Raw genomic sequence first — 15,817 nt, forward strand, 5'->3', positions numbered from 1 at the left:
ACCACCGCGACCGAATGCCGTATCAAAAAAAAAAAGGTTAATTTTGTATAATACATGTAAGCATACACTCTTTTTTTAGCGGACGTAGCTCTAATCTGTCCTCTGATAGAGCGGCATTACTATTCATTCTCATTTTGCCTGCAGCTGTCTACCGTTCTTCTTCAGCATTGAAAAGATAAGCAGTACTGAAAAACAACAATGCCAGTTAGGGGTTTAGAAGGTGAGCCTCATTAGAAACTTGTGTAATTTGTACTAGAGATATTCTCTATTGCGCGAGCTGGCTACTATGCTGTCGAGCGCTTAGGTATTTTTGATAGGAAGTTTATCTCGGGCTTATAAACAAGAATTACTGAGTTTAACAGTTGCTTTATTGTAGCTTATTTAAGAGAAAACGGATTGATAAGGACGGAACCAATTGCCTCTTTGGCAGGTATGCGAGTAGGCGTAGATGCAACACATTGGTTAAAGACTCGGATTAAAATCAAAGAGGTGTTCCAAGTGGCGACTGGAGGAGCACCGCTCGGTCTTCGGGCAGCAGTCGATGCAGACGTGGCGTTATTCAAGTACGAAATATTTTACCGCAAAGTGTCTGTGACATTGAGTCAAGTCCGTGTTGAATGTGTGCAGTCTTTAGAAGTATAGGGTGGTGTGTGCACTTTTTTGGGGTTTAGGGATAGATGCCTTGTGTTCGAGAAAAAGAAAGCATCGCTCGGATTTGATCAATAATTGAGGGGTGCGAGACGGTTCTTCCGAGGTGCGGGAGCACAGAGAGATTGAAGGATGTGTTGCGGAAACGGAGAAGTTGACGGTGAGAGAGTGAAGATCGAGAAGCACCGTGTGTGTGTGTGGTGTGTATGTGCACATTATATGCAATCAGAGGCACATCTAGAGTTGGGCTTGAAAAGTGCGGGATGTTGCGAGATCGAGATTTGTGTGCGCACGTCTGCTGAGACGAGGATAATGTGGGAGATAGAGAGATCGTGTTTGTGTGTCAATTAAAGTAATAAGAAGGGAGGTTAAAGTAGCTAATTGATTTTTTTTCGCTTATTCGTGTTCTGAAATACAGGAGGAATAAGATATCTCCTTTGTGGGTGTTCAATGGGCTGCTGGTCCCGAAATTTCAATTGACGCCCAATGTGGACATGCGGATGAATATGAGAATGGAAGCCTGGAACAGCTATTTATCAGGTCATCCGGCGGCATCGAAGAGTAAATTTGAGGCTAGTTTATCTGGTACGAGGGAGAAACTTGACAGAGGGGTATTAAAGACAATAGATTGTCTAACATTTTTTGTGTGTGCGGATCTAGACAAATCGTTGGCACTGAGCTTTTCTGGCTTGGTATTTTGGCACTTGTTGAATAGCAACGAGGAGATATTTAGGGCTCCAATGCTACCATGGCCCCAGCTGACATATTTTTTAGAGCCGTCTCAGAGGCAGCATCCTGGGCACGCACCATTGATTAACGCGGTTTATGGGCCGACGGAGGTGTTGGCGACGGGAGCATCGAGTTTGATATTGTCGTTTCGATGGGAGGAGGGGGTGTTCGAGTGGACAGAGTTGACTAGCGTGTTGAGGCACTCAGGATTGTCGTATTCTCAATTTCAGGACGCATGCATATTGGCAGGATTTGATGCATGTCCCAGCACGATTATAAAGAACGCGAACATTTTAGGGTTCGAAGCATATGTGAAATACGTGAAGCAGGCGGAGCAGAGGTACAGGGAACAGATGGAAGAGTCTGCACCGAAGGGAGCTATGGACTTAGGACAGGGTGGAAATCCGTTACTAATGGAGATGCCAATGATGGAAGGTCAGCAGGGGCCGGACCAACAATACCAAGTTGGGGCGGTTCATGCGGCAAGTGGCGGTTATTGCCAGCCCGCAAATGGAGAGCCTGAAATGATAGACGAAGGCTCAAATGGCACATTGGCGCAATCTGAGGTTGGGGCAGTTACAGGGTCTACACACCAACAAGTGTCAGATAGAAATGTCAATAGTGAACAGAAGGAGTCACCTGCTTCTCCGGCCTCGATCAACCCGATGTTATTTCCTGTAACTCACCCAGAACTGTATTTGTCGGTGTTGCATGACGCCAATCGAATGATGATGTTTAGGCGAGCTAAAATCTTGATAAATCATCACCTGGTACTCTCTCAGTCTGGGACATGCGCACCCGAGAACAGAGCTCTGATCTCTGTTTTGGACCCCGACGTAGACATGGACCAGATTCTTGGTAAGCCCATCCCCAACGAGGCCTATTGGCTTTTATCTAGGGGATGCATAGGCGCTCAGGTGATGAATAACTTACTGTCAGGCGTCATGTTAGAGGCACCACCGTTGATTTCCTCTCCAGCATATGAAGCTTACTTGGAAGATCTGCTCGAGCTGCGCGAGCGCACATTGGCGTTGGTTTCCGCAGCAATAGGCGGGTCTTACATGACCCTTGACGTAGTCATGGTGCGCTGGTTTGCGGAGAACAAAGTTCTCCGACATGTTAGCTGTAGTAATTACGTTAATCAGCTCAGGGATCCGATCGCTGCTCAGGAAATCGAATCAAATCGGCGCCATTTGATTCAACAGGCAAGAAAGAGGCTCAGACAGACAAAGGCCTCAAGTGACGAAAATAGCAACCGCGAACTCTCGAACGGGTTGACTTCTTCAAGCGATCAACAGCAGCTTGCAAACTCGAAAGGTCCTCTGACTGACACTGAATCCTTAGCCGATGAAAATCACGAACGTTTTTCCTATCCCTCAGCTAAGCATATCGAATCCATGCTGGACGGACTAATTCGATACCTGATGCTCATTCCCTCGTTCCAATTGGCCGTGGAAGGGAAAAGTGCTGACGAGTTCAAGTGCACCTCTTCTTCAGAAGATGCCTCCAAAGAGTCTGGTCAGACTGACGAAGATCTCACTAGGAAGGAAAATAAGGGTACGTCTGGACTATCTAAGCTTAGAATTCATATTTTCTCCAGGTTGATATAACCTATAATTGCGAGAACTAACTTATTTTTTTCCCCTGCCCTTCTCTCTGAATACAGAAGCCAAGCTGCCCGGATCAATCTCCAACGTAGAAACAGAAGGAAAAAGTGAGCAGCATCCTCTCAATGACGATATACCTGATTCAGATTACTATAATTATTATCGAAGATTCAATCCATCATCGAATGTTCACTCTTATTTCTCAGAACTCTGTCTGACATTCGTTCTCCAGCTGATTTTCAATAAAGGAATGCAGAGACGAACTCTTGGCGTTTCCGCTGATTCAAATTCATCGAAGGATTGTTCTGTCAACACTTCTGAAAATCAGCCCAAAAAATCGCCTGAAGACCAGCCTGAGCAACAACTATACTCGGCGGATAGACCATCCAAACCCTCAAATTCCTCGGAATCTGGAACTCATCGATCTCCTCAGACCTCTATCTCGAACAAATCGAACTCCTTGGATTATTCCTCTACCGAATCTTCTGTTTCTGCGCCCTCATCCTCAGCCCCTTCTCAGAACTTCGTCTCTGCCAATGAACTCTACTACAACGTGGTCGCCCGCGCCTTGGAGCTCTCCGGGTACGTCTCACCTCACTATTCCAGCCTGACCTACTGGGGCTATGCTCTTCATCTGATCGATCCTATCTACATCGAATCAGGATTCGTCGTCCTGGAACTCCTCAAGTCTAAGCGACTCAATTCCGCCCAACTTATTCCAAATCCCCTCGATGAAGACCTGGAACCAGAACTTATCCTCAGCACTCGTATCTTCAGCCTCTTGCACATGCAACTTTGCCAACAAGGCTGGTCCGGACCCATAGACCAAGATCTGCTCGCCTTCAACTCTCTCATCAGAGCCTGCTTCCGAACCCTCCGAAATTTATTCGAAATGGTCTCTCTCAATTTTGTACTCAACCGATGTATCCAAGCCAGAGCTGCAGACTATCAGCTCGTATCCAGACAACTTCTTTGGGTCCAAGAAGCTAGTACTGCCCTCGGTATGGTCTTCAAAGCCCTTGTTATCGAAGGTCCTATTGGCTTAGGAAAACGCTTCTCTTCTTGCCTCGACCTAAAACGCGACCTCTACCGTGGCGTCGCCTTCTGGAAATCCGTCTACCTCGCTATCTCCTACCTGAGCGAAGTAAACCAAATTGATCTCTCTACCAAAAAAGAATTCGACCGCGCGAACGTCTTTGTTCTACAACAGGAAAGAATCATCCCTTCTATCACTGCCTGATCTCCTCTCCGTCATGATGTAAAATAGCCTCTCATTTTTTAAAAAAGTCTCAAATTGTCTTCGTTTTCAAAGGCTACGACGAGTGTGCCATCAATAAAAAAAGCTTTGGCGTTCTAAGCTCTTACAGGCTGGTCTGCCCTGCACGTAACTACATACAAACCATACGCCCCATCGTTATCTCACCGTATGAGCTCACGCAGTATACTATACCTGTCAGTATATCTCTGTACATTCACATGCGTACGTGCACACACGGATGCTGCAAACAGCTTGTACTCTTCTATCTTGAATTTTTTATTTGCACACACAGGCTGCCGATTGCCGAATGTATTCTGTGATGTAATACAAACTCGGTATTTACACACCCTTCACTCTTGCCTGAGCATCTCTTCACGGCCTGGCTGTGAAACTCAAAATATGGCAAGAGTGCCAGCAGTCCGACCGAATCGCCTTCGGTTACCGGCCTAATTGCAGAGAGGGAAATACCCCTTAGCTGGTTATTTCACCGACGCAATGCACACTCAGATGCAAAAAGCTGCATCTCGGGCTCAAATGCGCGCTGTACATCGTATGGAATTTAAACCAATCGAAGACCAAACAAATTTATTATTAGTTTACAGAAAATTCTTAATTCAAGGCTTAGCTTCTGCCTGTTCTTTAGATGCCTTGATCATGAACGCCTTTGTCAAGTTTTTAGTTTCCGAATTAGCAATCTGCTCGCAACAATTGTTAATTTGGTTCTGAATCAAAAGTAAATCGAATTTGGAGGGTTCTAGAGTGGCTTTAAAAATAGAGGGCGCCTCAAGTTCCAGTTCTGCATTGGTCTCTGGTAATAGAGGCTGGTCCATGTTTCGGCGCTGAGTGTTTTCAGCTTTCTAAAGTTCGAAAAAAAGGAGTTAGGACACAGTTGAAGGGGAAAAGAAAAACTTCAAAGTTGAGAATGAATATGCAACCACGGGATATTTCTCCGTCGCTTCAGAAATAATGTGTGTACGAGATAATTTTTTATTGAGACAGATGCATGTGTGTAGCCGCCGTTTCTCTCGAAAATGAGCGTACACAGCACCGCCTTCGAAATTTTCACGTACCCTCTTTGTGAGAAACATTTGCTGGTTGGCAAGTTGCCTTGCGGCCAGCCGCTGAGCCATTAGATACTTGTATTGCTCGAATTGGAGTCCGCCTATGCCATCTACAATAGAGCTCAAATCATTTTCGAGTTGTGAGCTGTCTGGAATCATGAGTGATGAAAACGTGAGAGGGAAGTAACGTTTGATATCAAATTCTATCAGCATGGCGCGAACAAGGACTGAATTTGTAATCTTAATTGGCAACTCTTCATAAATCTCCGTAAAACCAAAATTCTGCTCCGTAATACTGGGGTGCAGAAGAAGCATAGCAAAAAGAGAGGGTCAATAATATTGTCGGTGACAGTCTTTGACATTTTGATAAAGGGCGCAAACACAAAATTAAAAATGCGGAGCATCCCGCATCGGGTCTCGATGAAACAGAATGACTATCACATGTAATACAGGGGACTACCAAGACTCTGCTAGTTTGGGGAAATTTATGCGCACCTTTCCTTTTTGAACGATTGCATTGAGTATAATTTCAAAAACTTGTCAGACAAGCGTAGAGCACGAAGACCAAGAGTCTCCTGCAATGTGTAGACCGGATCGAACATCAACATGATGGAGCAAGAGAGCGCAGTCTGATAGTTATACTGTGCCTTGATACACGTATCATTCATTTGAAATCCAAAATCAAAAAAAAAAAAAAAAAAAAAAAAAAGAAAAGAGATACACACGCGAGACAGATGCATCGAGTTAGATCATATCTGGTCCTCATTCTCCCCCTTTTTTTTTGACAAGAGCCCTTCTGTCTACGGATATGCATGTGTATCTCGTATATGCAAGAGCATGAGCTCAGTTATACGACACTACACATACACAATCATGTGTGTATAGCAAGGCTATGTGATCTCAATCTTCCCCTCACGACCTAGAGCCTTTTCCAGTCCACCCGTTTAGATGATCTCGAAACGCTCTTCTTTCGCTCCCATTTTTTGTACGTAACCGAATTTGAATCGACATTGACGCTGCGCAAACTCATCATCATCTCCTTGCTGCATTGATCCGGCGACTTTTCTTCGTCATCTTCGTCGCTCGGCGCTAACAACGGAAAACAGTGCGTCACTTCCAACATCTCGCCCACACTTAGCCCTAATAGCTGTCCGTAGTTGAGCAAGCTAGGCGAATTCTCTTGCATGTGGCGGATGATTTCATGACAACCTCCGCACGGATAACATATTCAAAAAAGAAGGTCCCTCCCCATCAAGGAAGAGAAGAAGGAACGGCGTGAGGAAGACAGATTCGGTGTCTTTTGAGACATAATACGTAGAGGTACACACAATACAGCAGCACCTCTTTCCACATCTGCCCAGATTCTTATCGAATAGTCAAGATTTGATCGACCGCCTTAACGTACAAGACCATCGATCTGGACAACTTTTGTTGGATGGCTAGACATGGTGCATTTCCAACAACAGTACAGATGCTACGTCTCTAATGAAAAAGCGACATCGCAAAAATATGTATAAAAAAAATGTGTTGTTTACACGCAAATATGACTTTTCTTCGATATTGTGATTCGGAGTCATCTTCGTTGATTGCCGAACAGCCAATGCGCCTCCATTTGGTATTGGCAGCGACTATATCTCTACACACAAAATATTTTTTAACAAAAACCACCTTGCGAAACTCGCGGGCGCAGAGAGGGCCCTGGGATGGCCCCAGACTCGCTAGTGGGCCGAAACCTGTCGAAAACGAGGCCATGACCTTTTTTACGGAAGAAATTAGGCATTTTCGTGTCGGCCTAACCCGAGGAGCAAAGGACAAACGCTGAGCCTTTTGCTGCTTGACAATGAGGGCAAGACGCTCACTTTTTCATATCCTTGAATCATCCATTCTGTACCCCTGGGTATAGAGAACAGAGGTTGTCCTATGACAATTTTTTTGTACGGGATCCCTAAAGCAGCTCCATTGGTGCTGTGAGGCGTTGACCGCGCGTCCGGAGGAAAAAGAGCCAGTCTGATGAAAGACGCTTTCAGTACAGTTTGGTCAGAGCGGAGCACCGTGTCTCTTGGGTTGCAAGAGCACCTCTCAGTGGAATTGAGGATTGTTTTTTTAAAATCCGAGGTCTTTTGTTACACACATTTATGTGTGCGGATAGTTCTTAGCCGTTTCCCTTGAGTGCGCCGCGGGCTGCGGGCGAGTCCCTCGCTTCTTGTCGTTGTCGAGCTTTTGGTCTAGAATTGAACGCAAACTAGGGTGTGTGTAGAATACCGCGCGCGATATATGCCGTCTTCATGCCCTTGGAATCATGGGCAGTTTTTCTATTGCTGATTCTCCCGTTTCTACGGGGAGTGAGCAGTTGTGTCGTCGAGCAAGTCGTCGGAGATGCCTACTGTTGGCTGAAGGGGCCGTAGTTGGTCCGCGATACGACGAAAAACGGGGCCAAATACACTCATTTATCATGAACGGGAGGAGGGGGCGGCTGCGGTAGCTGCTGACGATGAGACGCGACGAAAAGAGGCGGATACTCGAAAAACGTGTGGTGCATGGGGTTTGGCGGGGAGAGAAGTAAGGTTTATGGAGAGCAGAATAATTTTCTTTTGTTTCGGTTGAAGAGCTGCGTCTCCATCCGCCGATTGAGGAGAGAAGAAGGGGTTCTTCGCCTGAATGCTATGAGGGTGCAGATGTCGCAAGTTGTTCTTAAAAAATTTGCCGCACAAATGCGCAGAGGATTTTTGCGAGAGATGTAAATCCGGAGAGAGGAAGAGCGATTGGGACAGGAGCGATTTGGCTCTGTCACCATTGGTTGGCGCTTGAAAGTAAATTGCAATTAGATCGTGCGGTGCGTACCCATTTCTGGTGAGGTGTATACGAGGGAGGGGGTATAATAGCAGGATTTCTTGCAAGGGTTCCCGTTGCAAAATGCACAAACGTGCAGCTAATTAGAGAGTTTTCGTTGGGTGCTAACGGTTAGAGTTTAACACAAGGGAGTTCTGTGTAACGGTTTCGGGCACATTTTAGGATCTGGTTTTTGTGGAGAGTGTTGTGTACGAGCTTTGAAGCGAAGAGATAGCTAGGATAGGAGAGACATCTCTGAAAAAGTGTGTGTGACAGCTATGGTGCTCGATCGTCTGGTGACTAGCATTTTGCGAAAGTTGATCAAGAAGTATGTTCGAGACATTGACGCGCATCAGGTGAAATTTTCGTTGTACGGAGAGGTAGAATTGAGGAATTTGGCGTTGAAGAAGAGCTTGATGGGTACGTTGGATTTGCCGGTGGCCATGGTGAGGGGGTCGGTTTCGAGGCTGTATTTGAAGGTGCCGTGGAACGCGATGAATTTGGAGCCGACGGTGTTGAAGATAGAGTGCATTTACATATTGCTCGAGCCGGCGATAAGAAGTTCGATGGTACGTTTGAATAGCAGTGTGTGTGCGTGTGTGGGAGGGGGTGCGCGTTGTGCGCGTGTGTGTGTATTGAGAGGGGGTAGAAGAGAGAGGAGTGTTGGCTGACGCGGGTGGGGGTTGTGGGTGAAACGTGGAAGATGGGGAGTGCGGGGGAGTTGGAGAGGAAGTTGATGGCGAGGAAGTTAAAGTTGTTGTACCAGTACGAGGTGTACAAGAGTGGGAGGTCTGGAGGGGGAGGGTGCCGTTTGGGAGAGAGAGGCGTTCGTACATGAACACGTATTTGAGGCCGTTGTACGAGGGGGTGTTGAGGAATTTGAAGGTGTTGGTTGATGTGATTCGAATTGAGTACGTGGACGAGGTGAGGGAGAATGAGGTGGAGGGATACGGGGGTTGTTTGGCTGGGTTGGTGTTGGAGAACGTTCGGATTGAGTCGGACCCGGAGGGGTTGGGGGGGGTGGGGGAGGAGGAGAGGAGCAAGGAGGGTCGGGAAGACGTGTTGATGGGTTTGAGTCGGAGGGTTGAGATAGAGAGGGTGAGTGCGTACTGTGACATGGGTCCGAGAAGTGGGCTGAGGGAGAGGTTGAGAGTGGAAGAGGGGGAGTTGGCGTCGAGGATGGAGAGGGAGGGAGTTGATCCTCGGAGTCATTTTTACGTGATCGAGCCGAGTCGGTTGTTGGCGAGGATATGGAGGAGAGAGAGATGGAATTTGAGGGGGAGAGGGGAGAGAGAGGGGGGAGGAGCGGGTACGGGATAGGGGCGAGGTTGTCCGCGATATCGAGGTGGAAGAGGAGAGAGGAGGGGGGGGGGAGCGAGTTGGAGGGGGTGGAGTCGAGCTGGAGATAGAGGAGGGGTTTGGGAGGTTTTTGGAGTCGTTGCTGAGCCACGACGTGATCGTGACGGACATATCGATTGAGGAGTGCCGCCGTGAACGTGAACGAGCGTGTGTTAGGTTGTATTGGTCGGTTTTTGGAGATGAGGGAGATGCATTGGAGGAGGGTTAGGAACAGCGCGTGCAAGATGAGGCGATGGAGGGGTGGTGGGAGAGGTCGAGGAGAGGTGAGGAGTGGGTGGGGGGGGGTGGAGGAGACGGAGAGGAGGTGGAGGGGGGGGGCGGAGTGGAGGAGGTGTGCGCGGAGGCGTTGGTATGTGGCGGTGTACAGTTTAGAGGGGTACAGATGGAAGAGGTGGATGAGGTCGATGGCGAGGGAGTTGGACAGTTTGAGAGAGCAGCGTTTGGAGTACATGGGTTTGTACGAGCAGAGGAGGAGGGAGACGAATGAGAGAGTGGGGAGGTGGAGGGAGCGCAGAGATTCTAGGTTGGCGAGGATGGATCGAGAGTTGGGGGTGGAGAGGGTGTTGTATTTTCGCACGTTGGTGAGAGTGAAGATGAGGTGAGTTTGGATTCGGCGAGGAGGAGGGAGAGGGGGGTGGCGGAGGAGGTGGGGAGGGGGAAGAGAGAGGAGGGGGAGGAGGCGCCGAAGAGGGGGGGGCGTTTTGGAGGAAGTGGCTGAGGATGGAGAGTGGGGTGGAGGGGGGTGCGCGAGATGAAGTTGGGAAGGAGGAGGGGAGCGAGGGTGGAAACGAGGGAGAGGTGGAGGAGTTGGATGGAGAGGGAGTTAGAGAGGGGGGGTTGGAGAGAGAGAGGTGTTCTTATTTGAACGGAGAGGACGGTGATGAGGAGAGCGACGACGGGGCGAGTTACAATAGGGGGGGGTACAGAGAGGGAGTGGAGGTTACAGGGAGTTCGGAGGATGTGGGAGAGGGGGAGGAGAGGGGGTTGGATTTGGCTGGAGAGTTGAGTGAGGTTGAGGCTTGGAGAGGTGGATGGTGGGGATGGGAGCGGGGGGGTGGAGCGGACGAGTGGAGGGGAGAGGAGGAGGGGGAGAGGAGCGGAGAGGGAGAGGGGTGGTGGTCTAGGGTGAAGGGGTTGTGGGACTTGCAGAGGAGGTGGGGTGGGGGGAGGGGTGGGGGAGAGTGGGGAGCAGGGGGTGGAGGGGGAGTTGGAGGAGGAGTGGAACGATTTGATTTGGTGGTTGAATGGGTACGATCGGTACAGTTACGGGACGGATAGAGTGATGCCGAGTTATTGGAGGAGTTGGATGGAGGTGTGCGATTTTTACGTGAGGAATGAGAGGGTGGAGGTGAGAGTTGGGTGTGGGAGTGGAGATTTGGGGTGTGTGGAGGTGCGTGGAGTTGAGGGGGTGGAGCAGGAGGACGAGTGGGAGTTGGGAGAGGGAGTTGCACTGGGAGTTGGCGGAGTCGGAGGAGTTGGCGGAGGGGTTGAGGAGTGCGTTTGGTACGAGAGGAGAGGGGGGGGGGAGGAGTTGGAGGAGGGGGGGGAGAGGGGTGGAAAGCCGTTGGTGTGTTTGAGAGTTGGGTTTGTGTGTGGAGAGGTGTCGGTGTATCCGTTTTGCGCGTCTTTGTTCGAGGAGTCTGGGAGGTTGGCGAGGGGGGGGGGTCCGGGGGTGAGGGTGGAGAGGAGGGCGTGGAGTTCGTTCGAGGGGTTTGCGAACGCGTTGTTTCGAGTTGAGCCGAGGTTTTCGTTGGAAGAGGCGTGAAGTGGAAGGTGGGGGGGGAGGGGAGGGCGTGGGTGTCGAGGAGACGGTCGAGGTTGGGCGAGTTGGGGTCGTGGGGTCGTGGGGAGAGGCGATAGAGGGGCTGGTGTCGGAGGTGTGGATGAGAGAGAGTGGGGGGGGAGGGGGAGCAGGGTGAGGGTGAGTTGCGGGAGGTGGGGAGTTAGAGTGGATTGGGGGTGTGAGGGCGATGTGGAGTAGTTTGGAGTGGATGGCGTTGGTGGTGAGGAGGTGGGGCGGTGGAGGGGGGGGAGAGGGGTGGCAGGGTGGGGGGGGGTGAGGGGTGGGGGGACTGGGAGTTGAGGGTGGAGTTGGTGAGGGTTAGCGCGGACATGGTGGTGGAGAGGGAGGGGGGGGGAGGGGAGGGGAGGAGGGAGGAGTTTGTGTGTGTGGAGGGGGTGAGAGTGGGGGGGGGGGGAGATGGGGGGAGTTGGGGGGGAGGGGGATGGGTTTGGAGCTGAGGTGGGGGTTTTGGTTGGTGGGTGCACGTGGGAGAGGTGAGTTTTTATGGCGTGCGTGAGGGAGTGGAAGAGGTTGTTGTGCAGGTGTTGCCCGGAGGGGGTGGAGAGGGGGGGGTGGGGGGTGGGGGGGGGTTGGAGCGTGACGTTGGACAGGGTGAGTGGGGTGATGTTGAAGAGGAGGAGTGGATGGAGGGGGAGTCATGTGGGGTTAGGGTGTTGCGTGGAGTGCGTGTGGATAAGGGGGGAGAGAAGGTGTGGAGGATGGCGGTGAGGAGGAGTGGGTTTTACGCGGTGTCGGTGGCGAGGTGTGGGAGGTTGAGTGAGGTGAGGGAGGTGGTGGAGGGTGGCAAGTGGCGCGAGGGCGATATTGGAGAGTGAGGTGGTGAAGGTGAGTAGGGGGTTGGTGGTGGGGGTGGATGGAGCGGGGTTGTTGGGAGAGAAGAGGAGGTGTTGGGTGGGTGTGTTTGGGGAGGTGGTGGCGTATTTGTCTCCGGAGGTGGTGGAGTGGTTGTGTGCGTTGGTGGGGGAGGAGGTGTTGGACGGGCGTGGGGGGGGTGGGGGAGGAGTGGAGAGGGGGGGGAGAGTGAGTTGCGGGTTGAGGTGGAGAGGATGTACGTGGAGGCGCAGGATCGACAGAGGTTGTTGAGTCGGAGGGGGTTGGAGTTGAGGATAGAGGAGAAGCCGGCGTCGTTGTTTTTGGTCGAGATGGGAGGGGATAGGCTTGGAGTGGGACGGGGTGTGGAGGGGGGAGGGGGGGAGGGAGTGTACGGCGAGGATGAGGGTGAAGGAGAGCGCGATTTACGACGCGAGGGGAGAGAGGGCGGGGGAGTGGGTGGGGGTGAAGGAGAGGAGGAGGGAGAGGCGAGAGGGGAGCCGGTGGGAGAGCGGAGGAGGGAGAGAGGGGGTGAGGGGGTATTACAGTGGGGGTGGGGTTGAGAAGGAGGAGAGTGGAGAGAGGGGGTGTTTTTTGGTTGTCGATGCCGGTGTTTGTGTTCCCGATGGAGAGGGGGGAGGCGCAGTTGAGTTTGGAGGTGAGGAGTGGGACGAGAGGGGGGATGGGGTTGGGGGTTTGGTACGAGGTGGAGGTGGAGGATTTGTACGTGTCGGGAAGTGCGGAGTTGTTGGTGAAGTTTTTGGAGCAGGGAGTGGAGTTCGTGAGTCGGTTGGGGGGGTGTTTCGGGGGAGGGTGGGAGAGGAGGGGGTGGGGGGGGCGTGACGGTGATAAGGGTGAGAATGAGGCCGGTGCACGTTTTGTTTTCGGGGGATCCGTTCGCGCCGGGGGAGAGGTGGTTGAGGGGGGGGAGAGAGCGCATGTTGGTGGGGAGTGCGGATAGCGTGGAGGTGGGGATAGAGTTGGGGGTGGGGTGGTGGAGGTGAAGGTGGAGATGAAGAGGGCGCGGTTTGTGGTGGGGACGTGGTGGTGGTTGTTGTACGTGGTGGCGAGTTGCGCGGAGGTGAGGGTGAGGAGGTTGAGAAGGGGGGGGGAGGGGGGTGACGGAGGTGTGGGTGGAGGAGAGGTTGAGAGTGAACATGACGGCGAGGGACGCGAGGGAGGTGATGAGGGTGATGGGGGAGGTGTGGAGGGAGGTGGAGGAGGTGAGGAGGAGGGGGAGGAGGGTGGAGGCGTGGAGGGGGAGGGGGGAGGAGGGGGAGGGGAGGAGGGGGAGGAGGAGGGGGAGGAGGGTGATGAAGTTGGGGGAGTCGTACGTGTCGGGGGTGTCAGAAGAGGTGGGGTGCGAGTTGGCGGACGAGGGGGAGGTGGAGGAGTTGATAGGTGAGTCGTTGAAGAGCGTGGAGGGGGAGGGGGGGGGAGAGAGGGAGGGGGGGGGGGTGAGAAGGGGTTGGGGAGGGAGAGAAGAGGGAGAGTGAGAAGTTGGTGGCGTTGGAGGTGGTGGCGCAGGTGGTTTATTTTGGTTCGTTTGAGGGGTTTAGGGAGGTGCCGTTGTGCCGAGTGGTGGTTGGGTTGAGGGACGCGTGCGCGAAGGGTTGGGGGAGGAGGGGGGGGGTGGAGTTGAGCACGAGGGTGGAGGTGGAGGCGGAGTACTACGACGTGGAGGAGGGGGTGTGGGAGCCGTGGGTGGAGGAGTGTGTGTTGAACGTGCTAGGAGGAGGAGGGAGTGGTGGTGGAGTCGAACGAGAGGATAGACGTGAACGTGAGGAGCAAGGTGGTGGAGACGTTGAGGAGGGTGTGGAGGAGCGTGAAGGAGGGGGGGGAGGAGGGGGGGGGAGGAGGAGGAGTGCGGGGGGGAGAGGAGGTGGAGGGAGTTGAGGGAGGGGTTGGGGAGGGAGGGAGTGAGGAGTTACAACTACGTGTATTCGAGGTTTCCGTACAGCGAGCCTGAGGAGGTGCATTTGTTGGAGTGGGACAGGTATTTGGTGCACGAGGTGTTTGCGAGGGGGATGGAGAGGTACCACGTGAACTTGAGGAACGCGACGGGGATGAGGTGGAGTACCGGGCGTTGTCGTGCGAGTTGGAGGGGGGGGGGGGGGTTTTGCGAGTTGGGGCCGGGGGAGGAGAGGGTGGTGAGGTTGGTGGAGGGGAGAGTGGAGGGTGGTTGGGGGGGAGGTGGGAGTTGGACAGGCGTTTGATGGCGTTGGAGGTGAGGTTGGGGGGGTGGGAGTGGAGGAGGGGCGCTGGTGATAGACAGGGTGGGGTGGAGGGCGTACGAGGTGAGGTTGAGTGGAGAGAGGAGGAGTTACTTGTTGGTGAGGCAGTATGGGAGTTTGGGGGCGAGGGGTGGTGGAGTTGAGGTCGTGGATAGAGTTTTGGAACGAGACGGAGGTGGAGTTGGAGTTGGGGGTGAAGTTGAGTTGGTGGGAGGCGGAGGGGTTGAGGAGGAGGTTGGTGGGGGGGGGGGGGGAGGTTGAGCGGGGTGTCGGAGCAGTGTGGAGGAGAGTGGAGGGGAGTGGGGGGAGGGGAGTTCGTAAGGTCGATGAGGGGGGTGAGGAGGGGGGGGGAGGTGATAGCGTCGATAGGGAGGTTGGGGAGGGGGGGGGGGAGGGTGTTGCCGCTGGCGTATTGCACGAGCGAGGGGGTGAGGGTGCACGTGAGGTTGGTGGGGGGGGAGGGAGGGGGTGTCGAGGAGGTACGAGTGGAGCGAGGGGGGGTGGAGTTGGAGGGGGGGGAGGTGGAGGTGGGGGTGTTGGACGGAGGAGGGGGAGGAGAGGGGTGTATCCGTGCGTGTTGAGGGTGGAGAGGAGGAGGGTGGAGGTGGGGGGGGGGGGGGATGAGAGGATGGAGAGGGTGGAGGTGAGGATGAGGGCGGTGGTGAGGGTGGTGAATTGTTTGCCGAGGGGGGTGGGGATAAGGTGGAGGAAGGAGAGGGGGGAGCAGTGGGAGGTGGGGGAGCAGCAGGATAAGGGGGGGGGGGGGGGAGTTTGCAGTTGGTGAGCGTGAGAGAGGGGGGGGGGGTGTGGTTGAGGGTGAAGGTGTCGAGGGAGTACAGGTGGAGTGATTGGAAGTGCGTGGAGAGGGGGGGGGGGGAGAAGGTGGAGTTGGGGGAGAGCGTGGAGGTGAGGCCGAAGGGTTGGTGCGAGGAGTGGTTGGGGAGTTTGAGGGTGTATTTGGAGTGCAGGGAGGTGGGGGGGAGTAGAGAGGTGGTGATTTACGTGAAGTATTGGTTGGTGAACGACGTGGGGTTGGCGATGAGGGCGGCGTGGGAGAGGGGGGGGGGAGGGGATAGATCAGGTGGGATGGGTGGGGGGAGGTTCGGAGGGGGGGGGGGGGGGATTTGAGGGACGGAGAGTACGCGGAGTTCATGGAGAGTTGGTGCGAGGGGAGGGGTCCGTGGATGTACGACCCGTATGCGGGGAGGTCGAGCGAGTGTTTGTACGTGTCGTTTGGGGGGTCGAGGTGGAGCGAGAGGTTGAGTTTGAGGGGGCCGTTTGAGGAGAAGAGGAGGTTTGAGGTGTTGTTGGGTGGGAGCGAGTGGAGGGGGAGGCCGGTGGCGCCGCAGAGGGGGTTGTGCGTGGCGATGAGGGTGAGGAGGGTGGCGAGTGCTGGGAACCGGACGTTGGAGGTGAGGTTTGCGCCTGGGGTGTTTTTGAGGAACGAGAGCAGGAGGTGTTTGTACGTGCGTCAGACG

General features: G+C 53.4%; 2 protein-coding genes across 5 annotated transcripts; one reads left to right on the plus strand and one right to left on the minus strand.

Annotated features, from left to right (window-relative positions):
• The first annotated feature begins 64 nt into the window (after positions 1–64).
• Positions 65–4,386, plus strand: LOC126316439 (uncharacterized). 4 transcript variants are annotated; one of them, XM_049992727.1, is made up of 5 exons: positions 65–220; positions 377–563; positions 1,067–1,233; positions 1,309–2,934; positions 3,044–4,386. In XM_049992727.1, the coding sequence occupies exons 1-5, from the start codon at positions 199–201 to the stop codon at positions 4,222–4,224; spliced, it is 3,183 nt and encodes a 1,060-aa protein (XP_049848684.1). In that variant the 5' UTR covers positions 65–198; the 3' UTR covers positions 4,225–4,386. The 4 variants fall into 4 exon arrangements, with proteins under 4 accessions (XP_049848684.1, XP_049848686.1, XP_049848687.1 ...); XM_049992729.1 differs by having other exon boundaries at positions 95–304; positions 3,044–4,362; XM_049992730.1 differs by having other exon boundaries at positions 95–220; positions 363–563; positions 3,044–4,362.
• Positions 4,387–4,828: 442 nt separating this feature from the next.
• Positions 4,829–5,980, minus strand: LOC126316433 (uncharacterized). The gene is made up of 3 exons (XM_049992720.1): positions 5,799–5,980; positions 5,313–5,598; positions 4,829–5,099 (listed from the first exon to the last, which is right to left on the minus strand). The coding sequence occupies exons 1-3, from the start codon at positions 5,969–5,971 to the stop codon at positions 4,857–4,859; spliced, it is 702 nt and encodes a 233-aa protein (XP_049848677.1). The 5' UTR covers positions 5,972–5,980; the 3' UTR covers positions 4,829–4,856.
• Positions 5,981–15,817: the final 9,837 nt, after the last annotated feature.

This window comes from Schistocerca gregaria, unplaced genomic scaffold (genome assembly GCF_023897955.1).
Source record: "Schistocerca gregaria isolate iqSchGreg1 unplaced genomic scaffold, iqSchGreg1.2 ptg000584l, whole genome shotgun sequence".
Lineage (NCBI taxonomy): Eukaryota > Metazoa > Arthropoda > Insecta > Orthoptera > Acrididae > Schistocerca > Schistocerca gregaria.

Bases quoted from the DNA above. Each gene is read 5' to 3' on its own strand.
- LOC126316433 (XM_049992720.1), bottom strand. From the start codon at position 5,971: ATGAATGATACGTGTATCAAGGCACAGTATAACTATCAGACTGCGCTC. The intron at 5,599-5,798 runs GTGCGCATAAAT...TCTGCACCCCAG, and splicing joins CAATCGTTCAAAAAGGAAAG to TATTACGGAGCAGAATTTTG. The intron at 5,100-5,312 runs GTACGTGAAAAT...TTCGAACTTTAG, and splicing joins AAATGTTTCTCACAAAGAGG to AAAGCTGAAAACACTCAGCG.
- LOC126316439 (XM_049992727.1), top strand. From the start codon at position 199: ATGCCAGTTAGGGGTTTAGAAG. The intron at 221-376 runs GTGAGCCTCATT...GCTTTATTGTAG, and splicing joins GCCAGTTAGGGGTTTAGAAG to CTTATTTAAGAGAAAACGGA. The intron at 1,234-1,308 runs GTACGAGGGAGA...GTGCGGATCTAG, and splicing joins ATTTGAGGCTAGTTTATCTG to ACAAATCGTTGGCACTGAGC.